The sequence below is a fragment of the Calliphora vicina genome, chromosome 2 (genome assembly GCF_958450345.1).
Source record: "Calliphora vicina chromosome 2, idCalVici1.1, whole genome shotgun sequence".
Taxonomy (NCBI): Eukaryota; Metazoa; Arthropoda; class Insecta; order Diptera; family Calliphoridae; genus Calliphora; species Calliphora vicina.
In genome coordinates, this window is record NC_088781.1 from 135,084,191 (window position 1) to 135,097,946 (window position 13,756).

At 30.1% G+C, this 13,756-nt stretch overlaps 1 protein-coding gene and 1 long non-coding RNA gene across 2 annotated transcripts; one reads left to right on the top strand and one right to left on the bottom strand.

The window, feature by feature from the left end:
• Nucleotides 1–5,447: 5,447 nt before the first annotated feature.
• Nucleotides 5,448–6,620, bottom strand: LOC135952082 (uncharacterized). The gene is made up of 2 exons (XR_010576012.1): nt 6,117–6,620; nt 5,448–6,057 (listed from the first exon to the last, which is right to left on the bottom strand). It is a non-coding gene; the product is annotated as an uncharacterized LOC135952082 (long non-coding RNA).
• A 730-nt stretch (nt 6,621–7,350) lies between these two features.
• Nucleotides 7,351–10,659, top strand: LOC135950895 (uncharacterized). Its single transcript, XM_065500419.1, has one exon. The coding sequence runs from the start codon at nt 7,351–7,353 to the stop codon at nt 10,657–10,659; it is 3,309 nt and encodes a 1,102-aa protein (XP_065356491.1).
• Nucleotides 10,660–13,756: the final 3,097 nt, after the last annotated feature.

The following is a 13,756-nucleotide window of genomic DNA, read 5'->3' on the forward strand; positions in this document are numbered from 1 at the left end:
CACTTTAAATTGACGATGACTATGACGGCGACTAATATGGCTGCTGCAATGACTGCAGCACAACACTAGTCTGCAGAACAGCAGAACAATTGCAATTATGCCTTTTACGTGTTGGCGTCGTAATGACTCTTAGGAGAATTTATTGTTGTTACTCGTATTTGCTGTTTGCTGCTGCTAGCTTCTGTTGTTGTTTATATTTTGTGTTATTGTATGCAGTCAAAATAATTTTGTTGCTGCTGCTACTGCTGTTGCTTTTAGTGGACATTACGTGTACATTATGCTAAATTGTATCATTGCGAAAACCTAGAGTGTGAGATATAGAGACCGAAAAAAACAGCTACGAAACTAATAGCCCATGGGGTACTTTGATTTTTATCAATTGTATTTAACATGGTAGTCGGTCGTGGCAATGGAAGATAGATGATGGTGCTGCATGTAGTATATGTACGAAAATACATGTTATTGCAGCAACACTGTTGTCATGCTTCGTGTTTTTTTTTTTTTTTGTTTTGCTCTATAGCAAATTACTAAAATATATAACCCAGTGAATCAAAATTTATTTTTCAATATTGTGGCTTCTTTTAAACATTTTTTCAAGACCTGTATTTTTATTAAATGAAACCCTTCTATAATCTCTCTTGTTGTCTTTGCATTTAGAAGTCTTTAGTTTATTTAGTTTTTCCATTTTGAATACAAAATCTATAAGAGTTTTTGAATAATTTAAGTTTTTAAAAAAATTTAAATGAGGACGTATGATTAATATTAATTATTGGCTTTTTGTTGATTATCCTCCATAATTTTTGCTAACAAAATAATTTGAAAATAATTTAAACAGCATTTTAAACTCAATACCTTAAACAAGCTATCCATGTGATTTTCAAAATCTTGGCTATATTTTTTATTTTAAAAAATTTAATTAGAACTTGAGAAATATTTTAAAATTTTGAAGTTGATATGAATTTATACCAATTTATCCAGGCTTAATGAATTATTTATATTTGAAATGAATTATGTCGGTTTGTCCCTTTAGGTTCACTGGGTTTCATCCACATAGATGGCTCGCCCGAGGCCAGATAACACTAAAACGCTAGTGACAAAATTGTATTAGAAAAATACCCCCAAATACACATTACGGATGCAACGTATGTTGTTGATACCCAGCTACTATTTTGAATTGTAATAAACAAACGAAATTTCATTATACGAAATTGACTAAAACCCAAATAGCAAAAAAAAAAAACAGAAAAACTACCAATCTAATGAAGATATTTAGTGGAAATTGCAACATTGTAAGAGGGAGCCAAATGGCAACAAAAAGCCCACAGCTAAAAGAATCAAATTTAAATTAAATTTAGATAAATGCAAGCAAGAAATTAGATTTTCATGTTGCAGCTGCAGCATTTGAAACTCTATTAGATATATGGAAGTTTTAGCTAAACTGAATTATATTGGAAGGGGGAAATAAAGTTTATTTTAAATGCAAAATGAAATAAAAGTCATTACAGCGGAATTTTGAAATAAGAAGAGGGTAAAAAGTTTTTGTTATTGGAAGCTAAAATGTTTTATTTTATTTGCTTATTGGTTTGGATTACAAATCTTTTGTAATTTTGCTTAAATTTGGAATATTAAGAAAAATCGTTTGAGAGCGTATGATTAATATTAATTATGCTCTATTTTTGGTTTATGCTTTATAACTTGTTTAAATATAGAGCTTATTTAAAACTATTAATTGAATATTAAAGAAAACATTTTAATAAAATTAGTGAAATAATTAAAAATCTGAATTTCTAAAAAATTATTTAAAAAATTCCAGGACGAAATCAAAAATTTTCACATTTTTGAATTATAAGCAATTTTAGATATTTTGGAATTTTCCTTATAAAAATCAAATTTTGGTGGGAAATATGAGTGATCACAGATTTTCATTATTTTCTCTCTAAACCCTTTAATTAACGATTTATAAGCAATTTTAGAATTTTCCATATAAAAATCAAATTTTGGTGGGAAATATGAGTGATCACAGATTTTCATTATTTTCTCTCTAAACCCTTTAATTAACGATTTATAAGCAATTTTAGATATTTTGGAATTTTCCATATAAAAATGAAATTTTGGTGGGAAATATGAGTGATCACAGATTTTCATTATTTTCTCTCTAAACCCTTTAATTAACGATTTATAAGCAATTTTAGATATTTTGGAATTTTCCATATAAAAATCAAATTTTGGTGGGAAATATGAGTGATCACAGATTTTCATTATTTTCTCTCTAAACCCTTTAATTAACGATTTATAAGCAATTTTAGATATTTTGGAATTTTCCATATAAAAATCAAATTTTGGTGGGAAATATGAGTGATCACAGATTTTCATTATTTTCTCTCTAAACCCTTTAATTAACGATTTATAAGCAATTTTAGATATTTTGGAATTTTCGTTATAAAAATGAAATTTTGGTGGGAAATATGAGTGATCACAGATTTTCATTATTTTCTCTCTAAACCCTTTAATTAACGATTTATAAGCAATTTTAGATATTTTGGAATTTTCCATATAAAAATGAAATTTTGGTGGGAAATATGAGTGATCACAGATTTTCATTATTTTCTGTCTAAACCCTTTAATTAACGATTTATAAGCAATTTTAGATATTTTGGAATTTTCCATATAAAAATCAAATTTTGGTGGGAAATATGAGTGATCACAGATTTTCATTATTTTCTCTCTAAACCCTTTAATTAACGATTTATAAGCAATTTTAGATATTTTGGAATTTTCGTTATAAAAATCAAATTTTGGTGGGAAATATGAGTGATCACAGATTTTCATTATTTTCTGTCTAAACCCTTTAATTAACGATTTATAAGCAATTTTAGATATTTTGGAATTTTCCATATAAAAATCAAATTTTGGTGGGAAATATGAGTGATCACAGATTTTCATTATTTTCTCTCTAAACCCTTTAATTAACGATTTATAAGCAATTTTAGATATTTTGGAATTTTCCATATAAAAATGAAATTTTGGTGGGAAATATGAGTGATCACAGATTTTCATTATTTTCTGTCTAAACCCTTTAATTAACGATTTATAAGCAATTTTAGATATTTTGGAATTTTCCATATAAAAATCAAATTTTGGTGGGAAATATGAGTGATCACAGATTTTCATTATTTTCTCTCTAAACCCTTTAATTAACGATTTATAAGCAATTTTAGATATTTTGGAATTTTCGTTATAAAAATGAAATTTTGGTGGGAAATATGAGTGATCACAGATTTTCATTATTTTCTCTCTAAACCCTTTAATTAACGATTTATAAGCAATTTTAGATATTTTGGAATTTTCGTTATAAAAATCAAATTTTGGTGGGAAATATGAGTGATCACAGATTTTCATTATTTTCTGTCTAAACCCTTTAATTAACGATTTATAAGCAATTTTAGATATTTTGGAATTTTCCATATAAAAATCAAATTTTGGTGGGAAATATGAGTGATCACAGATTTTCATTATTTTCTCTCTAAACCCTTTAATTAACGATTTATAAGCAATTTTAGATATTTTGGAATTTTCCATATAAAAATCAAATTTTGGTGGGAAATATGAGTGATCACAGATTTTCATTATTTTCTCTCTAAACCCTTTAATTAACGATTTATAAGCAATTTTAGATATTTTGGAATTTTCCATATAAAAATCAAATTTTGGTGGGAAATATGAGTGATCACAGATTTTCATTATTTTCTCTCTAAACCCTTTAATTAACGATTTATAAGCAATTTTAGATATTTTGGAATTTTCGTTATAAAAATCTAATTTTGGTGGGAAATATGAGTGATCACAGATTTTCATTATTTTCTCTCTAAACCCTTTAATTAACGATTTATAAGCAATTTTAGATATTTTGGAATTTTCCATATAAAAATGAAATTTTGGTGGGAAATATGAGTGATCACAGATTTTCATTATTTTCTCTCTAAACCCTTTAATTAACGATTTATAAGCAATTTTAGATATTTTGGAATTTTCCATATAAAAATGAAATTTTGGTGGGAAATATGAGTGATCACAGATTTTCATTATTTTCTCTCTAAACCCTTTAATTAACGATTTATAAGCAATTTTAGATATTTTGGAATTTTCCATATAAAAATCAAATTTTGGTGGGAAATATGAGTGATCACAGATTTTCATTATTTTCTCTCTAAACCCTTTAATTAACGATTTATAAGCAATTTTAGATATTTTGGAATTTTCCATATTGTTACCGCCACTGTCTATTTATATTTTTAAAAGTAATCGTTAACCTCTTTTGTATTATTGTTAACTTCACATTGTAAGAATTTTGTAAACGTCAAATTTATATACATATGTATTTGTTGAGTTAAATCTGTAAATTTGTGACATACTGTTTTTTTTATATATTGTAACTATTTAAAATTCCACGCGGTTAAAAATTACCTAAAGATTTCTACTATAAATAGAGTAATGGTGTCCATTTTTGGTGAGTTCGCAATTAGAAACAATAACCAAAAAACTGTTCTTGGCCACCATACCAAAAAGAATTTTAACATAAGAGTTTTTTAACAACAACGATTAAAAGATTAATAAATAAAATTAAATATTTTCTAAAACCTAAAAACTCTGTGTTTACAATCTATAGTGGAGACCAGGAGCTTATTCAACTTCAACAACTTTAAAATTCTTTTTGTTACGTGTTAAAACACCCCTTAATCTGGATTTGGTTTATCTCGAAGAACACCAACTGGCTGATATACCGTAAGTCCTAATAACATGGATTCTTCATCTTCCTTACAGGGTCAACCACCAAATCTTTTAAACTCAAACACAGAATTCTCCACCAACTGCAAAATTTGTAATGAACCATCAGACAATAGTAACGCCATATTCTGCGACAAATGTAAGTTTGCTTTTCATTTAAAATGCGCTAGCGTCGACAGTAACCAACTTCAGCGAACATGGCTTTGCCAGGACTGTTCTACACAGCAACCAACAACCATAGATTCACCTCGTTCCGTACGTAGCTGCATTTCAAACTCATCACATGCGTCTCGTTCCCGTCGACATGTTTTGGAATTTCAACGTTTGCAGGAAGAAACAAAACTTGAAAGAGAATTTATTCGCAAAAAATATCAAATTCTTGAACAAGCAAATGAGGACGAGATTGACATACAGTCAACAACAAATTCCGTACACGAATGGTTAAACAATCAACCGGATCACACAGAACAACAAACAACTGCTGAAGAACAAACTTTTAACGAAACAACATATTTTCCATTGCCTCAACAAACTGCCGTACCAACATTGCCCACCACATCTTCATCTAACCTGCCGGCATACAAAAATGTAAGTACAAATGTAGTTAACGCAACATCTACTCAGCCAAACTTTACAACAAATGTATTAAAACAAAACACAGCATCAATTATATCAACGTTTATTAATAATCCATCACAAAATAATTTATATTCAACAAAACAAGTCGAAAGTGACATTATAAACAATAATGCAAATGCAGAAATTAACACACAAACTCAAGTACCACAACCGCCAAATATTCCATATACTGGCCCAGTGTTTCCCATGCTGCCATCGTATACCTTTCGACCAAGCATGGACACATCACGGTACACTACAACAAATCCACAAACACAACCAGCTCCGCCGCTTGATTTTCGTTATAATGAACCTACGTTTTATATGCATCCCTCGTCTACATTAAGACCAAATGTATGCAATGTTCAAAATAACCTCACGCACCAACAAATAAACGCACGACAAACTGTGCCAAAAGATCTACCGACGTTTACAGGTATGCCTGAAGAATGGCCACTTTTTAGTTCAACATACGACTGGTCCACCAATATTTGTGGCTTAACTGATGCAGAAAACTTGGTCCGCCTACAAAGAGCATTACGTGGAGAAGCTATGCGATCAGTCCAGCACATTTTAATCCACCCCACTTGTGTACCAGCTGCTATGTCCACTTTAAAACTGCTTTACGGCCAACCAGAAAAAATATTAAGTTCACTAAAAAACAAAATCAAATTAATGCCTGTTGTAAACACAAGAAAATTACACACAATTACATCTTTCGCCGTTGAAGTAAAGGGTTTGGAAACTACAATTAAAGCTTGTGGTTTATTAGATGAACTTAATAACTCTTCCCTATTGCAGGAATTAATTATCAAAATGCCATCTTATTTTCAATTGAACTGGGGTTCACACAAAACAGAATTGATAAAAAATAATAAGAAAGTAAATTTAACAGAATTTGCAAATTGGATTTATGATGTTGGTATTTCAGCAAGCAGCGTTAATATTGAGAGTAACAGCAGTACAACGACGTCAGCAGAGCTTCACTCAAACAAAATAAGAAATGTACATGTTAATACACACGAAGTACAGAACATAAAAAATTGTGTAGTCTGCTATGAACAGTGCAACAGTATTGAAAAGTGTAAAAAGTTCTTAGCCGCAGACAGAAATGAGAGATGGAATTTAGTGAGGAAGCTCAACCTCTGTAAACTTTGTTTACGTCGTCACTATGGTATATGTAATAGTAACATTGTGTGTGGACATAAAGACTGTCAAATAAAACACAATTCGCTGCTGCACAAAATATCAGCTGATCACAATGAAGCAAATGTAGTACAAGAAGTCGAAAATCAAAACAAAAATGTTAACGCCAATTTACACGCTTCACACAGTGGTAACATAAGTGACCAAATTCTGTTTAAAATTCTACCCATAACTATTTATGGTGCAAATAATAATTGCTTAAAAACATTTGCATTTATTGATGAGGGTTCATCAATCAGCCTAATTAATGAAAACATAATGAAAAACTTAAATTTAAAAGGTGATCCTGATCCATTATGTTTGAAATGGACAGGTAATATGGGGCGCAATGAAAACCATTCTCAGCGAGTAAATTTGCACATTTCTGGCCCAAATAAAATCAAATATACTTTACCAGTTCGCACGGTGAAACAACTATCTTTGCCCAGCCAAAGCATTAATTATAAAAATTTGTGTAACCAATATCCACATCTTAAAGGTTTACCTATAAATGATTTTACAAATGCTGAACCAAGTGTTTTATTAGGCATAAATAATTTGAAGTTTTGTATACCAACACGAGTAAAAGAAGGTAAAAATAATGAGCCCATTGCTATTCGTACACGCCTCGGGTGGCTTTTATGTGGTAACTCGAATATTGACCAAACAAAACAAATTGAATATAATTTTCATACATGTGAATGCGATTGCCAAAATGAAAATAAACTTAATTATTTAATAAAACAGTTTTATTCTCTTGAGATGGCTGGTATTACTAATACAACTTCTATGATTGGTAAAGATGACCAAAAAGCAATCGATTTATTAGAAAAACATACTAAACAAATATCCAATGGCCATTATGAAACAGCTTTACTGTGGCGATATAATAATGTCAAATTACCCCAAAGCTTTGATATGGCTAAGAAAAGATTACTGTGCCTTGAGAAATCTTTGAAAAACAATAGAGAATTATTTGATATATTTAAAAAAACAATTACAGAATATTTAAATAAAGGATATATAACAAAAGTCAAGCAAAACTATAATGATGAAAAAATAGATCAAAATGTGTGGTATTTGCCAATCTTTCCTGTGTTCAATAAAAATAAACCGAATAAAACCAGAATAGTATGGGACGCAGCAGCAAAATCGAATGGTGTTTCATTAAATAATTTTCTGCTCAAAGGTCCTGACATGTTGGCGTCGCTTCCATCTATTCTATTTCGATTCCGTCAAAGAAAAGTAGCTGTATGCGGTGATATAGAACAAATGTTTCATCAGATTTTTATTCGCAAAGAAGATCGTAATGTACAGCGGTTTTTGTGGCGCAGTTGTGATGAAAATAAAGAACCAGATGTGTACATTATGAATGTGTTGATTTTTGGAGCATCATGTGCACCTTGTATATCACAATACGTAAAAAACCTAAATGCGTCAAAATTTGAAAATAAATATCCTGAAGCCGCTGCTGCCATAAAAGATAATCACTATGTAGATGATTTTTTAGCTTCGACGGATAGTATAGAAGAAGCCAGTAAACTAGCAAAAGATGTTAGATACATCCATAGTCAAGCCGGTTTTAACATTAGAAATTGGTGTTCTAATAGCAACATTGTATTACAAGATTTAAATTCAAAGAAATCCACCAATAATATTTGCCTAAATATTAGCGATGGCCTTGATACAGAAAAAGTGCTTGGCGTATTCTGGGTTCCCGTTGACGATATGATAACATTTAAACTTTCATTATCAATTCTAAATAGTGACATTTTCCTCGGGAAAAAACAGCCAACAAAACGAGAAGTTTTAAGAATTTTAATGAGTATATACGACCCCCTAGGTCTAATTGGAAATGTTCTTATGTACTTAAAGATTGTTCTACAGGAAGTATGGAGAAGTGGTGTAGAATGGGATGAACCCATTTTAGAAGAGCAACACATTAAATGGAAAAACTGGATAACATTTTTACCACAATTAAACAAAATTAATATACCCCGTTGCTATCTTCAAGAATTACCAAATTACAACAACATTGACGTTCAGTTACACACATTCGTTGATGCTAGCGAAAATGGCTATGCTGCTGTGTCGTATTTTAGAATCTTTAATGGTAATAAAGTTGTCGTATCATTAATTGGGTCGAAAACTAGAGTCGCACCATTGAAAGTAGTTTCAATACCACGATTAGAACTGATGGCGGCTGTAATTGGTGCCCGATTTGCCAATACCATTATTCAAAATCATTCTGTCAATATTAATCGAAAGGTATTTTGGTCAGATTCGCAAACTGTCTTGAGTTGGATACGCTCAGACCACCGAAAATATCATCAGTTTGTTGCCGTACGAATAAGCGAGATTTTAGACAATTCCGAGATAAACGAATGGTTATGGATATCTGGGAAAAATAATGTGGCTGACGAAGCAACTAAGTGGGCGAAGAAACCAGATATATCAGATTCTAGTCGCTGGATTAATGGTCCAGAATTTCTTAAATTTCCTGAAAATAAATGGCAATTTAAAATTACAAATTTATTACAAACAGAACTGGAATTGAAACAACATAGTCTGCTTATACAAAGTGAAGAACTATTTATTAACGTTGAACGCTTTTCTCGCTGGTGTAGAGTTTTACGAACGACTGCATTTGTAATTCGCTTTTGTAATCGTCTGAAAACCAAACAAATAGCTGGAAATGATGCGGAGTTAACACAAGATGAATTATTCAAGGCCGAATTAATTTTATTGAAACAAGCTCAACAACAAACGTTTTGTAATGAAATAAAGTGTATTCAACAGAACAAAAATTTACCAAAAACTAGTTTTTTATATAAACTATCTCCATTTATTGATAATACTGGTGTACTTCGTGTGGCTGGAAGGATTGAAAATGCAGACATACCTGAAGAATTTAAGCATCCAGCTATTTTACCAAAATATTGTCGCATTACAAAACTACTAATATTGCACTACCATAATATTTACCATCACATTAACCACGAGACCGTCGTAAATGAAATACGGCAAAGATATTATATCCCAAAACTAAGAGTTGTTTGTAAACTTGTTGTACGACAATGCCAGATGTGTAAAGTGAAAAATGTTTTGCCAGTGTTTCCTCAAATGGCTAAGTTGCCCAGAGCTCGCCTTGGTGCCTTTCAGTCGCCTTTCACTTTTACGGGTCTGGATTTTTTTGGTCCCCTATATGTTACAGTGAATCGCCATAAGGAAAAAAGATATGGCGCTTTATTTACATGCCTGACAATTAGAGCTGTCCACATTGAAATTGTCCATACTCTCAACACAAGCTCATGTATTATGGCGATCCGTAATTTTACTGCACGTCGAGGACAACCAAGAGAATTTTTCAGCGATAATGGGACAAACTTTGTGGGGGCTGATCGTGAATTACAGGAAGCATTCAAGGAGGTGAACAAAAATGAATTGGTTCGTAACTTTACCAATTCAATTACAAAGTGGAATTTTAACCCACCATCTGCCCCCCATATGGGCGGGGCCTGGGAACGTTTGGTCCGTTCTGTAAAAACGGTCCTTTACAAAATAAAACATGAAAGGTGCCCATGTGATGAAACGTTAAAAAGTATGATGGCTGAGGTGGAAACCATTATTAACTCCCGACCATTAACTTATGTTCCAGTTGAAAGCGAAAATGGAGAAGCCATAACACCTAATCACTTTCTTTTGGGAAGTTCAAATGGCATTAAGCCTCTTGCTACATATGATGATGACGGTGTTGTTTTGCGAGAATGTTGGTTACGTTGTCAGCAGTATGCAGATATATTTTGGAGAAGATGGGTGACCGAATATTTGCCAACATTAACTTGCAGATCGAAGTGGTTCGAGAAAGCTAAACCATTAGCTATTGGCGAATTGGTGGTAGTGGTTGACCCTGCAAATCCAAGGAATGTGTGGCCCAAAGGACGAATCATAGAAGTATACAAGTCTGCAGATGGTCAAGTACGTAAAGCTAAAGTCATGACGACGTCTGGTATTTTAGAGAGACCTGCAGCTAAACTGGCAGTTTTGAACGTGGCTCAGCAAATGGAGTAAGTCTTCAACATAATTTTCGTCTTACTGGGGAGGGGTGTTACCGCCACTGTCTATTTATATTTTTAAAAGTAATCGTTAACCTCTTTTGTATTATTGTTAACTTCACATTGTAAGAATTTTGTAAACGTCAAATTTATATACATATGTATTTGTTGAGTTAAATCTGTAAATTTGTGACATACTGTTTTTTTTATATATTGTAACTATTTAAAATTCCACGCGGTTAAAAATTACCTAAAGATTTCTACTATAAATAGAGTAATGGTGTCCATTTTTGGTGAGTTCGCAATTAGAAACAATAACCAAAAAACTGTTCTTGGCCACCATACCAAAAAGAATTTTAACATAAGAGTTTTTTAACAACAACGATTAAAAGATTAATAAATAAAATTAAATATTTTCTAAAACCTAAAAACTCTGTGTTTACAATCTATAGTGGAGACCAGGAGCTTATTCAACTTCAACACATATAAAAATCAAATTTTGGTGGGAAATATGAGTGATCACAGATTTTCATTATTTTCTCTCTAAACCCTTTAATTAACGATTTATAAGCAATTTTAGATATTTTGGAATTTTCGTTATAAAAATCAAATTTTGGTGGGAAATATGAGTGATCACAGATTTTCATTATTTTCTGTCTAAACCCTTTAATTAACGATTTATAAGCAATTTTAGATATTTTGGAATTTTCCATATAAAAATGAAATTTTGGTGGGAAATATGAGTGATCACAGATTTTCATTATTTTCTGTCTAAACCCTTTAATTAACGATTTATAAGCAATTTTAGATATTTTGGAATTTTCGTTATAAAAATCTAATTTTGGTGGGAAATATGAGTGATCACAGATTTTCATTATTTTCTGTCTAAACCCTTTAATTAACGATTTATAAGCAATTTTAGATATTTTGGAATTTTCCATATAAAAATGAAATTTTGGTGGGAAATATGAGTGATCACAGATTTTCATTATTTTCTCTCTAAACCCTTTAATTAACGATTTATAAGCAATTTTAGATATTTTGGAATTTTCCATATAAAAATGAAATTTTGGTGGGAAATATGAGTGATCACAGATTTTCATTATTTTCTCTCTAAACCCTTTAATTAACGATTTATAAGCAATTTTAGATATTTTGGAATTTTCGTTATAAAAATCTAATTTTGGTGGGAAATATGAGTGATCACAGATTTTCATTATTTTCTGTCTAAACCCTTTAATTAACGATTTATAAGCAATTTTAGATATTTTGGAATTTTCCATATAAAAATGAAATTTTGGTGGGAAATATGAGTGATCACAGATTTTCATTATTTTCTCTCTAAACCCTTTAATTAACGATTTATAAGCAATTTTAGATATTTTGGAATTTTCCATATAAAAATCAAATTTTGGTGGGAAATATGAGTGATCACAGATTTTCATTATTTTCTGTCTAAACCCTTTAATTAACGATTTATAAGCAATTTTAGATATTTTGGAATTTTCGTTATAAAAATCTAATTTTGGTGGGAAATATGAGTGATCACAGATTTTCATTATTTTCTCTCTAAACCCTTTAATTAACGATTTATAAGCAATTTTAGATATTTTGGAATTTTCCATATAAAAATCAAATTTTGGTGGGAAATATGAGTGATCACAGATTTTCATTATTTTCTGTCTAAACCCTTTAATTAACGATTTATAAGCAATTTTAGATATTTTGGAATTTTCGTTATAAAAATGTAATTTTGGTGGGAAATATGAGTGATCACAGATTTTCATTATTTTCTGTCTAAACCCTTTAATTAACGATTTATAAGCAATTTTAGATATTTTGGAATTTTCCATATAAAAATCAAATTTTGGTGGGAAATATGAGTGATCACAGATTTTCATTATTTTCTCTCTAAACCCTTTAATTAACGATTTATAAGCAATTTTAGATATTTTGGAATTTTCGTTATAAAAATCTAATTTTGGTGGGAAATATGAGTGATCACAGATTTTCATTATTTTCTCTCTAAACCCTTTAATTAACGATTTATAAGCAATTTTAGATATTTTGGAATTTTCCATATAAAAATCAAATTTTGGTGGGAAATATGAGTGATCACAGATTTTCATTATTTTCTGTCTAAACCCTTTAATTAACGATTTATAAGCAATTTTAGATATTTTGGAATTTTCCATATAAAAATCAAATTTTGGTGGGAAATATGAGTGATCACAGATTTTCATTATTTTCTCTCTAAACCCTTTAATTAACGATTTATAAGCAATTTTAGATATTTTGGAATTTTCCATATAAAAATCAAATTTTGGTGGGAAATATGAGTGATCACAGATTTTCATTATTTTCTCTCTAAACCCTTTAATTAACGATTTATAAGCAATTTTAGATATTTTGGAATTTTCGTTATAAAAATCAAATTTTGGTGGGAAATATGAGTGATCACAGATTTTCATTATTTTCTCTCTAAACCCTTTAATTAACGATTTATAAGCAATTTTAGATATTTTGGAATTTTCCATATAAAAATCAAATTTTGGTGGGAAATATGAGTGATCACAGATTTTCATTATTTTCTCTCTAAACCCTTTAATTAACGATTTATAAGCAATTTTAGATATTTTGGAATTTTCCATATAAAAATCAAATTTTGGTGGGAAATATGAGTGATCACAGATTTTCATTATTTTCTCTCTAAACCCTTTAATTAACGATTTATAAGCAATTTTAGATATTTTGGAATTTTCCATATAAAAATCAAATTTTGGTGGGAAATATGAGTGATCACAGATTTTCATTATTTTCTCTCTAAACCCTTTAATTAACGATTTATAAGCAATTTTAGATATTTTGGAATTTTCGTTATAAAAATCAAATTTTGGTGGGAAATATGAGTGATCACAGATTTTCATTATTTTCTCTCTAAACCCTTTAATTAACGATTTATAAGCAATTTTAGATATTTTGGAATTTTCCATATAAAAATCAAATTTTGGTGGGAAATATGAGTGATCACAGATTTTCATTATTTTCTCTCTAAACCCTTTAATTAACGATTTATAAGCAATTTTAGATATTTTGGAATTTTCCATATAAAA